At 42.7% G+C, this 13,349-nt stretch overlaps 1 protein-coding gene across 2 annotated transcripts in view; it reads left to right on the plus strand.

The window, feature by feature from the left end:
- tbc1d32 (TBC1 domain family, member 32) overlaps positions 1 to 8,702 on the plus strand; it is a 51,979-nt gene extending 43,277 nt beyond the window's left edge. The window contains exons 34-36 of one of the 2 annotated variants that reach the window (XM_035144326.2): positions 351 to 539; positions 5,075 to 5,189; positions 7,090 to 8,702. In XM_035144326.2, the coding sequence (XP_035000217.2) occupies positions 351 to 539; positions 5,075 to 5,189; positions 7,090 to 7,097 (312 nt within the window). In that variant the 3' untranslated portion in view covers positions 7,098 to 8,702. Of the gene's footprint in view, positions 1 to 350; positions 540 to 5,074; positions 6,538 to 7,089 lie in introns of those variants that run through there. The other variant, XM_047338147.1, reaches the window with a different exon arrangement.
- Positions 8,703 to 13,349: the final 4,647 nt, after the last annotated feature.

Genomic DNA, 13,349 nt, shown 5'->3' on the forward strand with positions numbered 1-13,349 from the left:
GCACAAGTTGCCGAAGCTGCAGATGCAATCGTTTTATGAACACGACAAAAAAAAAGAGGAAACTACACAGCAGTGCTGCAACATCGATTATACTGAGGAGTGAGACAGAGAAAGTTTAGAAGCAACAAACCAGAGCATCACTTCCTACATATTAAAAAGATGTAAATGTGTATTTATGCTTGTTAAATATGCAAGATGTCAGGAAGACACTATTAGAAATGTGATGACTGAACAAAAAACTCTCGGATTATTCTGAGTCATCATTTCTTTGCCCTGTATTAGATGTAACTTATTGAGACTCGGCCACAGAGAAGTTTGAGTATAAAACATTTTCATCCTTCTTTCCACAGATGTGCCTCCACTGGCTGACGCAGTGTTTCTGGAACTATCTGGACTGGACAGAAATCTGCCACTACGTCTCCACCTGTGTGGTGATGGGTCCCGACTACCAGGTTTACCTGTGCGTCGCCATTTTCAAACACCTGCAGCCGGAGATTCTGCGGCACACACAGTGCCAGGAGCTGCAGATCTTCCTCAAGGTGAGACGTCAGCAGGTTTTATTAAACAGAACATCCTTATACATCCAAAAGTAAACCTTCAATCTCAAAAATTGTGATTTGTCGCTGTAAATGGGGACAATGTGCAGATGCATAAATGATTTTTAATGAAAGGCCCAGAAAACCTTAGGAACTGCTAAAAAAGAAACAAATTGAATGCAGCTCCTCCACCATGTTAACAGCAGTCAAACTTCTCAATACATTCACCTCAGTTTAACATTTACAACTTGACTGGTGACGTGTTTTGTCTGCAGCACAAAGAGAAATCTAAATGCAGCGAGCGCAGGTCAGCAGTGAAAGTGATGCGGCTTTCATCCACGTTTCATCAGATGCTACCTCTGAATGGCCTCTTATCCTGAACCATCTCCTCTGCAGCTACACTTTGTTATTTGGGCTACGGCTCAAACATCTACATTTTTATATGTGAAGAGTTCAGCAGTCGCTGCTGTAAAACTCTTTTATATTCGTCAGTCATCCATGATTCACATCCTTTATGAATAAAAAATCTACTTTTTGAATTTGTCCGCACAACCTCCCCCCTATGGTGTGTATTGCACCACCCAAAAACAGAAAATAAGCCTGTTTCTAGAAGTATAGAAGTATACGTCTCCCTGAAATAAGTTTTGCTCGGTGAATCGGGTGAAAGCTGAAGCGCCGAGTGGCCCCAAGGATTTCACGAAAGGTCTAAAGTCAAAGTCTGATAGATGTCGACTGTTGCTGATGTCCCAGGCAGCATTAAAACGCCAGGATTGTGAGTGAGACGCGGCCTGACATGAAGCCCTCGTCGTCATTACTCATTAAGCATCTCAGACTGTCTTGTCTCCGCCTGATAGCTCTGGTATTAACATCGCCACGAGCCACCACTGACAGCTTCTGTGAATAAAAGATCAGTTATTGAGGCTTTATCTGAGGAAGTTCTTCTAATGAGCCGTAGCATCAGATACTGCAGCTTGAGACAGCTGTGAGACAGAGTGTGTTTGTGTGCGTGTGTGTGTGTGTGTGTGTGTGTGTCTGTGTGTGTCTGTGTGTGTCTGTGTGTGTCTGTGAGAGAGGAACTTGCACCAGCCTCGTCCTGAGATGAACTGTTAAAAGTTTTAGACACGCCAGTTTTTGTGTCTGACGACCTCATCGTCCTCTCGCTGTGTCTCTGTGTGGGAACAATGAAGTGTTTTAATCAGACAGATGTGGTATTAGAGGGGTTTTTAAACATTCACACACACACACACACACACACACACACACACACACACACACACACACTCTCTCTCACCCCTCGACATGGATCCTGTCTCACAAGGGGGGGTTTATCTATATTTCATCTAAATTAAAATTTGAAAAGGCAAAATGACAATCGCTCTGAGTCTGAAGACAGTTTAAGAGGAGTGAGGCTTAAGTGGTGAGATAGAAGTTGTCAGAAAAACCGAGGGGTTGAATGTCGACAGGAGGTTAAAAGAAAACACACAGCGAAATAATAAAACTTAATTTTTTGTGTTTCTGTGAGAAAAAGTGCCTTTTAACTAGAGCCTGACTTTTGGGGCAAATTATGACATAGTCAAAAATATTAGATATTTCACAATTCAACCATAAACTTAAATATAAATAACTATAAATACAAATACTAAGAAAACACACATACAACCAAATATATAGAGCTTGAATTAAGAACATAAGCATGAGCACATATCTGCAAACTTTAACGCTGATACTTATATGTCTTTATGTTTGTGAAACCCTCATACTCTACTTTTAAATGTTAGTTTTTATATTACTAATTTGGAACATACAGTACACCACAGTTTTACTAAGTAACAGCAATAATAAAGTACTTCTCGTTTTTATGTCGCCCCATAACTCCGCCAATGCTAAAGACAAAAAAAAGGTCTTATCATGTCTCATCCCTCCACAAAATGTTCTCTTCTGTCTCTCTCACCCGTTAATTCTCCCGGAGAAGATAACAGACCAAGAATCGTCTCCCAAGTGATTTATATTATCTTCCGTCTCCTTCATGGTTTCCACCGCGTCAGCAGCTGGTGCGATAAACGACCGGGCAAAGTAACTTTAGTTTGGATGATTCTTCAGGATTAATCTTACATAAAGAATCTGAAAGTCCACCTAGCGTCCAGTGGGAGGCTTTGTGTGTAGTTCCTATGTGTTCACATAGAGGAAGAGTGTTACATAAATACAATATGGATTTAATAGCTTCAGAGTTATGTCACTGGTTCATGTTGACGATAAACCCAGACTTTATTAACGGCAGTAGATCAAACAAGTGTCACTCGGCAAACCTGTAATTTATAATATCATGAAATAAGAATTAAAAGATGATTTTTGTCAAATAAAGTGTGTTTTTTGTCGTAAGTTATTGTTGCCTGACATTAGGGGCTCCGCTCTGAATGATCCACACTCTATTTACAACCTTTAAATAATAATTTAAAACAATATTTCTCTAAATCTATTGCTTGTCTGTGCACTCGACACAAATCTGAACAGGAAAAATCCCTTTTTGATTGAACACAAGTTGTACAGATTCCCCTCTATTAAGGATCTTACTTGTTTATAACTCTGGAAGAAACAGTAAATACAGTTCATGGTTCACAACTCTTTTAGTCTGTGTCCTTTCTAAAAAGAGACTCACTTTTCTCAGGTTCATCATGTCAATCTCTGTTATTACTTGAAGGTTTAAATGCTCCAATGTTCAGAAAACACTTCACTTTCCTCCAACTGTCCATGACTGCAGCTCACAAAAACAGAAACCTAAGTGTCCTTCATCATGTCCCCTTGAAGAAGACGAGGTTAGTGTGACTCTCAGCTCAGTTTATTAAAACCCTTCAGTGAACTCTGCAGCTCCGTGAGGCTGCACCGGGGTAAACTCATGTCTGCTGGTGTTACTGTGGACGAGAGACCCCGAGCAGCAGAAAGTGTCGCGTGTTTAAATTGCACTCAAAGTATTGACAGTGTTCTCGTCGCACCGTGTCCTTGTCGGAGTTATTTACCTGCTGAAATTAGATTCCCCCCCCCACAAACACACACACACACACACACACACACTCTGCAAAGTGATGAAAGAAAATGAGGGGAGTGCTGACAAGTTGCAGGAGTCATTAAACCAGGGTGTGTTCTTTTTAAGGCCCCGGTCTGGAGAACTACAGTCGGTGAAATCGTGGTGTGTTGGTGTTGTTGTTGTTGTTGTTGTTCTGAATGAATCACAGTGTCCTCTGCGTGCATCGTTTCTCAGGCTGCTAATTGATTTTGCCACTCGCAGCATAATGCACACCGATCACAGTTGTTTGCTCTGCTGCGGTGTTTATCATTTGCCCACGAGGTCGGATGCTGTCTCGACAGATGCTCAGGCGCTCGGGAAGCAATTATTGCAGCTGAAATTAAAATCTGAACCGAGCAAATGAAACAAATAAAGTATTTTGGTCTGGTCTGATGCGCGTCTCTCACACAGTTAAGATAAGATATATCATATATCTACAATTCTGGATCGTTCCGCTTTTCCCCGACACGTAAACCTTCATTAGCCGAAATGCTAAACAAGGACGTTGTTTACTGGCGTTCGATCGCAGAGATTTAATTAGATTTTCCGTGACTTTGAAATAGATTGAATGCAAAATACTATAATGAAAAGGGTGATATTGAATTATTCACACCTCCTAACAAAGTGAACGATAAGAGCGAACGCCACCTTCTTCTTCCTCGACAGCTCAAACACTGATGTGTGCAAACTCCTGTCGACACATCTCGGGACACGGAGTTCACTTTCCTCCCAGCTGTGATAACAGGAGCTTTTTGAAAGTTGCTGATGAAAGTTGCAGCAACAATCTGTTCTTTAAAAGTACCAACAAGGCGACTGGAAGTACAGAAAGTACTTTGTAAAGTGGTACTACGGCACTTTGGTATCGCACTCCCTTAAATTAGAGACGCACACGGGAGACACGGACTGAAATCACTCCTTCACTTGCTCACGACTCCCTGTGCGACAGACAAGCTGTAGTTTATAAGATTTCTGTACGGTCTCAATTTCTACTTGCACGTCTTCTTCAATACAGCACGATGTTCATTTTGTGGTTAGAGTCAAATAGACGATAAAGAGAAGAAGGTGAAGGGGGGTGTATTCAGTGGATGCTACTTTTTTAACACCGTGTTTAAGGGCACTAAGTATAGAATACATTTAGAAGGTCACTCTGGGAATTCCCCTATGTCACCACGTGATAAAGAATGTCAAGATAATCCTTTTTTCCCTTAATGCCACGTGTGCCATCTTTTTGGTTACACCCTCTCTTCCACAGTAGATCTTTCAAACTCCTTTTGTACAGCACTCCACTGTCGTAACCTTCAAACGGGGGTTAGAGGTTATTTTCTCACACCTCTGGAGCCACAGATGACATTATACAACTGCACCACAGAGCCCGAGTGTGAAAACTGACCTTTTATGTGTGAAAAATAAATAAAAATATCTGTGGAAAGCTCCTTTTTATTTGGTCCGGTGTTGACCTTTCCTTCTCCCACTGCAGGAGGAGCCGATTCGGGGCTTCAAGTTCAGCAACTACCTGGAGTTCATGGAGCGACTGGAGAGAAGCTACAGAGACATCGTTCTCACCGACATGAAAACTGTCAGAAACTCTGTAGGTGAGGAACACGTAGATTCACTCCACACAGAAAGAAGTTTGTATAAAGGTGCGTCTGTTCTGCCTTAACTTCCCTGACGAAGAACCTGCGAGTAGCTACAGACACCGAACGCTGAATAACTCTGTATCATGTAAATACTTTGTTTTTAATTCTGTATTTCTATCTTAAGATATATTTTTTATTGTCTGAGTTTTTTTTCTTGTTTTCCGAGTATTAAAACCAGTTTACAGTGACAAATGTGAATAGATTTTTATAACCTGTGAATCCGGTGGTTCCACAGTGGATGATTTATATCACGTCTCCGGACCCGTTGACAGGATGTTCTGTTGCTCCGCTCCAGCGTTAGATCCTGCGCTGCCCTGCAGAGGCTCAAGGTCTCGTGGCCGTGTGACACAAGTCATTAATGCCGGTGCACGCACCAATGCATCACGCAGCCTCCTGTGTTTGTGTACTTGTGCGGGGCCTTTGTATGAAAGATGCATGAGGAAGCTTGTACCATTGTGATAAACCCTCATTAGTAACCGAGGCCTTTTCTCTCCCCCCCCGTCCCCCGTCCTGTTGTCCCCTCTTCAGACACAAGCCGAGGACTGAATAATAAATGAAGTCAGCAGATCACCCATCCATCTCTGCCCCACAACCACTGCAGTTAGGCAGCTGTGCACAGCAGAGGTGGTGGCTCACAGTTACAGGAGGTGATCACGTGTTTACCCTCGGAGGCGGTTTAACATTGAGGCCACAATCAGGGTATCGCACCTAAAATAGATTTATGAAGCTGCATCGATCGGTGTTTTTCTGCCACTTGGGGCCAGAACTCCCCGAGAAGCTGGATATCACAAATGTGTTTTTACATATTACGGCCTTGTAAAGTTGTTGAAGGGACAGAGTTGGCAAAAGGCTGTTCACACATTCAGTGGACATGAAGCAGCGTTAGCACAGAAGCTAGCTGCCGCCTCTTGAGTTTAGTTTGAGTTGAAACGGACACATAATGTGTTTGGGGATGTTTCTCTTCTTGGATGATAGTTTAAGACCAGAGATATTTAACATCAGAATCGGGTGTAGCTTTAAAAAACCCCATCACAAGTCAGATTTCTACAGTGACACCATTAAACATGTTTGAAAAATAATCATACGAGAGAGATATTAAAAAAGCAGGTTCATCTGTCCCAGGGGCGGAAAGTCTGAAAGTCTCCTCGGCTGTTTGTGTTTCTAACTAAAATATCTCATATGAAACAATCATGTCAGATAAACATGCAGATGTCAGGCGGATAAAAAGCAATAAAGAAGTTCTAAATTTGAATCTTGAGCCGACTGATGATTTGACAGAGAAACAAAAACCCTCGAGACGAAGACACGAGATTGTCGCCTGTCGATTTACAGGAAATATGTGTGTTTTTTGTGTGTTTTAATGTGTAATCAAAGTAACTTGTACACTTAAAATAAAACCATCTTATACGTTTTCCAGCTTCAGTTCGGCTCCACCGCTCGTGTAAGTAATCAGAGAGTAAAAGTACTTTCTGTCCCTAAACTCTTATCGATCACGGTGAAGCACGTCGCTCGTCTGTCAGCGTTCTTTGAGGAAAATTGAACGTCGGGCTGTTACCAGATGTTTGCTCTAGTTTTCTGAGTTTGAGTGAAGCGGAGATGTGAGAAGGGCGGGCGGGGGGGGGATATGAATCTGTGGTGAGGCTGTGATGTGTCTCATATAAGACACGTCTGTCAGTCGTGCACAGCTTCTTTTTTTTTTTTGTTCATCAGCAGAATCCACGTGGAAGCTGCTTCTATTGAGCCGAGTGTCTGCGAGCGGCAGATTGATTTAGTGGGGAGAGACAGTGGTGGGCTGTAATCTGTCAGAGCTGCACAGATCTAGAAGGTTTCTTTTTTTTTTTTTTTATATCTTCAGGACACTGAGGGAGAACTCGACTTTGCTGAGAGAAATGAATGTTCCCAGCTGCTGGATGGATGACACTCGCAGCCCCACAACAACACGCTGAGCACTCCACCAACTAAACTGCACCAACTTCTGTGGAGTGAGGGGACGTCTGACCCCTTTCCATCACACAGGAGCAGCCTGGCAGTGCACAGCCCCAGAGGCAGGGGGGCAGATAAACTTTTCAGAAAAGACAAGACCGAAGAAGAGAGACAAAATGATCCAGGGACAGTAAATGGAAAGATTCATCAAAGTGAAATATGGAGAAATAGAGACAATTTCAGGGCGACGCTTTAAAATGTGATCCTGTGCAGAAGTAACACAAAGTCCTGCTTCTGGTTTCTCACGGTTACGGCTTCTTTGGAAAGAGCAGAGCAGAGATACGTCCTCCAAGGCTGCAGAGACTTATCTCGCCGGATTAAAGAAAGAGAAAGAACAAACTTCAATCCACCTGTTTATCCTACTCCTGGTTCTTTGTTGGGTCAAGACCCGTCCGCTCCACGCTTACTGGAAATTGGTTCTCTAGTTTTTGAGTCATCCTGCTGACCGACAAACGTAAAGAGCGTATCCCTCCGCCCAAAGGCAACACTCATCGATATCATTCCTACAAGTCTATCTGGTTTATTTATTTTATTATTTATTAATTTCTTTTACAATGATCCACAAACTTGTCAAAGAACAAAACTTTCTCACAGTTTTTGACTTCTTCAGCCCTCCGATGAGTTTCAATATAATCGTGTTGGTAGTTTTTGTGTAATCCTGCTGACAGACACACAAACAGCGTAACTTCCTCGGTGGAGGTAAAAGGTCAACTTCAGGAAAACTCTTTGAACTACTCCACCACCAGATCAGCCACTTCTTTGAAGATCACGTGTATAAATCACAGTTTCTTCTTCTGATGCTCATCTCGTTTTCACCGACAACTTGAGAATAATAAATTAGCTTCAAAACTTTTCTGTTTCTATACTAATGCAGAAGATTAAAGCTTTGAGTTTGAGTTGCTTTTACCCGAAGTTAGAAATAAACAGATTAGATGAAGGATTTAAATGAACTTGATTTATATATTCAGAAGATTCAGATTTTATATTGAGTTCAGAATCATAGAAAGGTATAAAAACCTAATCACAGCTCATCAAAGGGATTCACCTGTGTGTCTAATGTGAGCTTCTTTTAACTTTAAAGAGCCACTGCTTTGATTGTAATTAGACAAAATGAGGTGAAGTGAACTGGACGGAGTTTCTGACGAGCTCTAACCTCTGAAGCGGCTCCTCTGCCTGTGTGAGAGTTAACGGAGGAGAATCAGGTCGACTGGGACTTGAAGTCTGATGCCCACTGAGGCGCGAGCAGCTTAATGCCGGACCCTGAGACATTTCCATAAAGTACTTGGTTCACTTGCAGGAGTCGACGGGATGGAATCCGAGCGATGAAGAGCCACGTAATCATGGCACAGATGAGTGGACACGTAGTTCTCCTCCACATGAAATCTGAAGGCGTGCAGATGGAGCTGCAGGAGAAAAAAGAGGAACCGGAACTAACGCTATTCGAATTAATTCAAGCCTGAAATTAAACTCTTTTCTGATCCAATAGTTAACGTCTAAGTCGTGAAAGACATTTAAAATGTTTGATGGCATTTTCAGTCCCTGACATGAGTAGTGTTGTGTATTGGGGTGTGAGTATTTGTGTTTTACTCATCGACTGAACACAAGATGGACGACACGTCTCCACTTCCTACGCTTTTACTGCGCATAACAATAAATCACGACTATCTATTCTGCTATAGTCTCAGGGTTCTAATTCTAATTCTATTCTAAAAATGTGACGCACATAGTTGGAAAGGTTTCTATTTCAAAGTAAAATAATTAAACCTGGAATCCAAGCATGTTTTAAGACGCTGCTAAGACATTTTAGCCACACGAGCAGCTTGGATCCAATAACTACAAAGAGTCCAGCCGCAAATATCTGATCAAAATATGCAATAATCGGCCAGGAACTTTTCATTCGTGGTCCCCAGAGGTTCAACTCTGTGACTTCTCCTCTAGCGCTACTTGCAGGTTGATGGTTTTCTCTTCTGATTTGAATATCTGTACATTTATGATGTTGAGCACCAGGAGAGTTTAGCACAGACGTTCATGTTCCCCACAGGATACATTCAAATATCTCTGATCAAGTGTCTTTACGATCGACTACAAGCAGAACGAACCACTTCCCCCGTCAGCCTCATTCTGAACAGACAAAAGTTTAAAAAGCTAAAAGAACAATCAAAGCCTCAAACCCTGGTGCAGTCGCTGTTTCCTTTGACCTGCACGTTCCCTGCACACAACCAGCCGCTCCAGTCATTTCCACCTAATGGGCTGTTTATTTCCATTAGCAGCTGAAAAGCTCGTTATCGGCGCAGGAGGCGACTCGACCTCGGAAGGGGATCGAGTGCGGAGATGATGATGATGAGCCTCTACTGTATAATCATCTGTTGTGATGTTGATCTTGATTGTGGACGTATCAGACTGACAGCAAAGCAATTTGAAACAGATAATTGTTGATAATTAGGCTGTGAGAACAACCCCCTCTCTCTCTCTCTGCTCTGAGCCCGACGACGCCTCTGAACCTTTCCTCTTTTATCTTGATTGTCTTTATCTGGAAGATGTTCGCTCTGAACTCATTTGCAGTGTCACTGATTCCTTGATTCATCTAAACTGTTTCCATCACGTCGTCCTCCTCTGATTTTAATCTCTTTTCTTATCTTCGTTTCTCATCTTTTTTTCCGTTCCTCGGCTTTGCTCTTTGCGTCGTCTTCCCAGCGCCTGTGATGCTTCTTGTTTGCCGATTGTCTGCAGAACGCCGGGGACGACACATTTGCATCATTGCGTATGCACACGCTGCCGCACAGAACCAGCTCTGTGCTTAAGGGAGTCTTGTATTAGCATTTCCATTTTCTACGGTCAATATTCATGTTCATTGTGTGCATGTGAATCAGACGACTTGGGGGATTTACAGTGATACGGTGTTGAACACGGATTATTGATGAACATGCAGAGAAGGTCTAATTAAGATGCCATCAGAAGTTGATATTTTATTTCAAACTTCCATCTTCAAACTGCAGCGAGATCAGATCAGAAGCTCTTCACCTCCTTTTTGTTTTGTTCTTTTCTCCTGGCGCTTTGCTGGCTCCGTCTTTAATTCAAAGTGCAGCCCCGGCCTGGTTTGAAGTGCGTGCTTCAGGCTTTCCCCGAGTCGCTCTCTGCCCAAACCCTGCTGCTATCAACTCTGCTGCCTGTCCACAGTCTGAGAGAGACAGCAAGGAGACGCTGAGAATTGTAATTCCCTGTTCTCGCTCCTCATCGCAGACGGAGAGCCGTGCACGGACTCAGGTTCGGCTTCTCCCCTCGTTGCATCCGTTTGTCGGATTTGTGGAGAAAAATCTGGCGTTAGCTCTGTAATCCCAGTAAATCCATTAATATCTGAGGTATACTGGTACTTTAAGTTGCCTCCGGGCATCAGGCAAAGGCCCCGGCTCCTTGTGGAAGTGACTCCGGCCTGGAAACGTCTCCAGTCTCAGCATTACCAAGAAATTGAGCCTCAAAAATAGACTTCAGTAGTAATAAATTCAATATTAGTCAGATGAGGTCAGGAAACTGATTTAGTCCAAATTATAAACACATCTGTCACCGGCACATTTGGACAAAGAAGAGACGAGACAGAGATCAAACATCGTGTCCTCTGATGTGGAGACTCACAAACAAACTCTGCTGAAACAAATGGAAACAAGTGAGCAGACGTCCAGTTTAACTCTGTCAACAGGAAACTGGAGGAACACGATAGTAAAACTCTGGAACTTCCTCAAAGTGAACTTCAGATAAAACATGAGTGGGTGAGAACACGTGAACAGTTTTTGCTGTCGTGTTAATTGAAGCCTCGGTTTTTCCTCTAATGTTTTCAGCAAATACTGGAAACTAATTAAACACTCAGATGTTTCATGTTTAAGCCACAAGTTACACAGGCTAAATATTCATATACAAAAACGTTTAATCTGCCAAACACAGCAATGTTGACACAGCAAAACAAATATTAGCAATGAAGAGAGAATTAAGATGCAATGAAATCTATAAGAAATGTGAAAACATTATGAAATCTCCTTTAATCTGATGATTGTGACAATTGAACGAGAAACGGGAATAAAACGGCACCAGCAACATTTCCAAACTTCTCCTGAGTATTGTGGACGCAGTGACAGTTTTAAAACTAAAACAGTCCTGTGGAGTGAAGCATTAGTTATTCATGATTACATAAGCAAGTTATTAATAATGAAAGGAATCTGATTTAAAGACGTATTTCACAGTTACAGTAGTTTTTGGTGTTTCCCACTTTCGCTGACTCAGAAACTAATAACGCGTCTCTTATCTGTAATTTGTTGTGATGTGAAGTGACGTTAAACTGTGATATCAGACTCTGTGATAACTTTGCTTAGTTGTTGACTTTATAAGATCAAATAACACGATTGTTCAGACGTCCAGTTTCAAATCTCCCAGACATCGTTTCAGTGGGACCTTTTAAAACTTCAGGCTCTGCTGTATCGTCACCTTTCATTGGCCGATCAACCCACTGTCACAGGTATTATGACTAATCTGAGTTAATCCTCTTTACTGCTAAGCTGCCAATTAGAGGAGCGACGGCCAGAGACATTCGGTCAGGGAGCGCCGAGAGTTTCCACTGATTGAGTTCTGACAGATTTACTGACACGTGATAAGTTCATCTTGTGGCACATTAGGAGACTTTTAAAAGCTCAGCTGCTGTGGAAATTGATTCGATGATCAACTCCACCTACTTATGAAGAGATAGTAGATTAAACATGTCGTTTTACAAACTTGGCAAATGTTTAAATGTGGCACCAACACTCCTATTGATGTGAACTTTTTCCTGAGGAGAATAAAACCTGTAAAACATCTGGCTGTCAGACGGGTTTTCCAGCGGCAGCAGGGTTTAGAGTCGGTGTCGTGTCCGGGGACGAGGTGGCGACGATGCCTGACATTCCCCCGGCGGCCTCCCAGCCTCCACGTCTCTGCCCACTGGAGGAGGGAAATGGAAAAGGTGGCGAGGTACGACGACCCGCGGGGGCCGAGGCTGCACCGACACGTCGCACACTCACACCGAGCTGGTTCCACAGTCGGGAAATCTGTCGTAGCTTCTCGGGACACGTGGGAGGAATCGGATTGATCGCTCGGGACTGAGGACACAGAGATATTTCAGTGTTGGAACGAACCCTGAGTAACGTTTAGTGATTCTCTCCACACTCTCCTCTCTCTCTCTGCTGGTCCGAGCCAGAAAAGCCATTTTGTTAATAGAGTGCAACAACTGTTTACAGCTGAACGTCTGCTGGTGTTTTCAGAGGGACTGAGCAAAATGCTAAGCAGGAGCAAACGCAATTACTGTTTGACTACAGCTCCATTAATTAAACCTTTCGGAGGCGCATCGTGAATAACAAGTAGGAATAACACTGGAGACACGTCGCAGGCTTATAACACTGTTACTACATGTCAGTGACAAGTCAAGCTGCCAGTCGGTTTTCAAGGTTTTTCACCATTTATTCAATAACAGATTATGTTTATGGCAAAAAATATAAATAGTCAGACTAGATAAACCTTATCTAGAAAATACCTGGGTCAAATAATCTTTGTACATACTTTATTTCAAGAAAATGCAAAACTTTCACTGGTTTTATAGATTTATAGATGAATCAATATAAAAAATAATCACACATTGATTGCTGTGCATTCAAAAGATCCCCAGCATGTATTTTTATTGGAGAATCTGCCCACAATCATCAACTCCACACAGGTGTGTAGTGTAGTGTTGTGTTGGGTTGTGTTGAACCATGAGTCAGTGAAAATCAGCAGATATGACTGTGCAGAAATTCAACCAGTGAACTCTGACCAGGTTGTCTGTGTGTGTGTGTGTGTGTGTGTGTGTGTGTGTGTGTGTGTGTGTGTGTGTGTGTGTGTGTGTGTGTGTGTGTGTGTGTGTGTGTGTGTGTGTGTGTGTGTGTGTGTGTGTGTGTGTGTCTGATATATATGTCAACCTGTCAGCCGCTCGTTGGTTCTGCAGCGACAAAGGTCAGCGAGAAGAAAAGCATCATTAGCACGAGCGCAGACTTCCCTACAACGGAGAATAAACTCTGAGATAATGACGGAGGGATGGTGGCAAAATGATGGATGGAGGGAAGATGAGAGAATAATGAGCGC

This window comes from Hippoglossus stenolepis, chromosome 20, assembly GCF_022539355.2.
Source record: "Hippoglossus stenolepis isolate QCI-W04-F060 chromosome 20, HSTE1.2, whole genome shotgun sequence".
Classification (NCBI taxonomy): Eukaryota; Metazoa; Chordata; class Actinopteri; order Pleuronectiformes; family Pleuronectidae; genus Hippoglossus; species Hippoglossus stenolepis.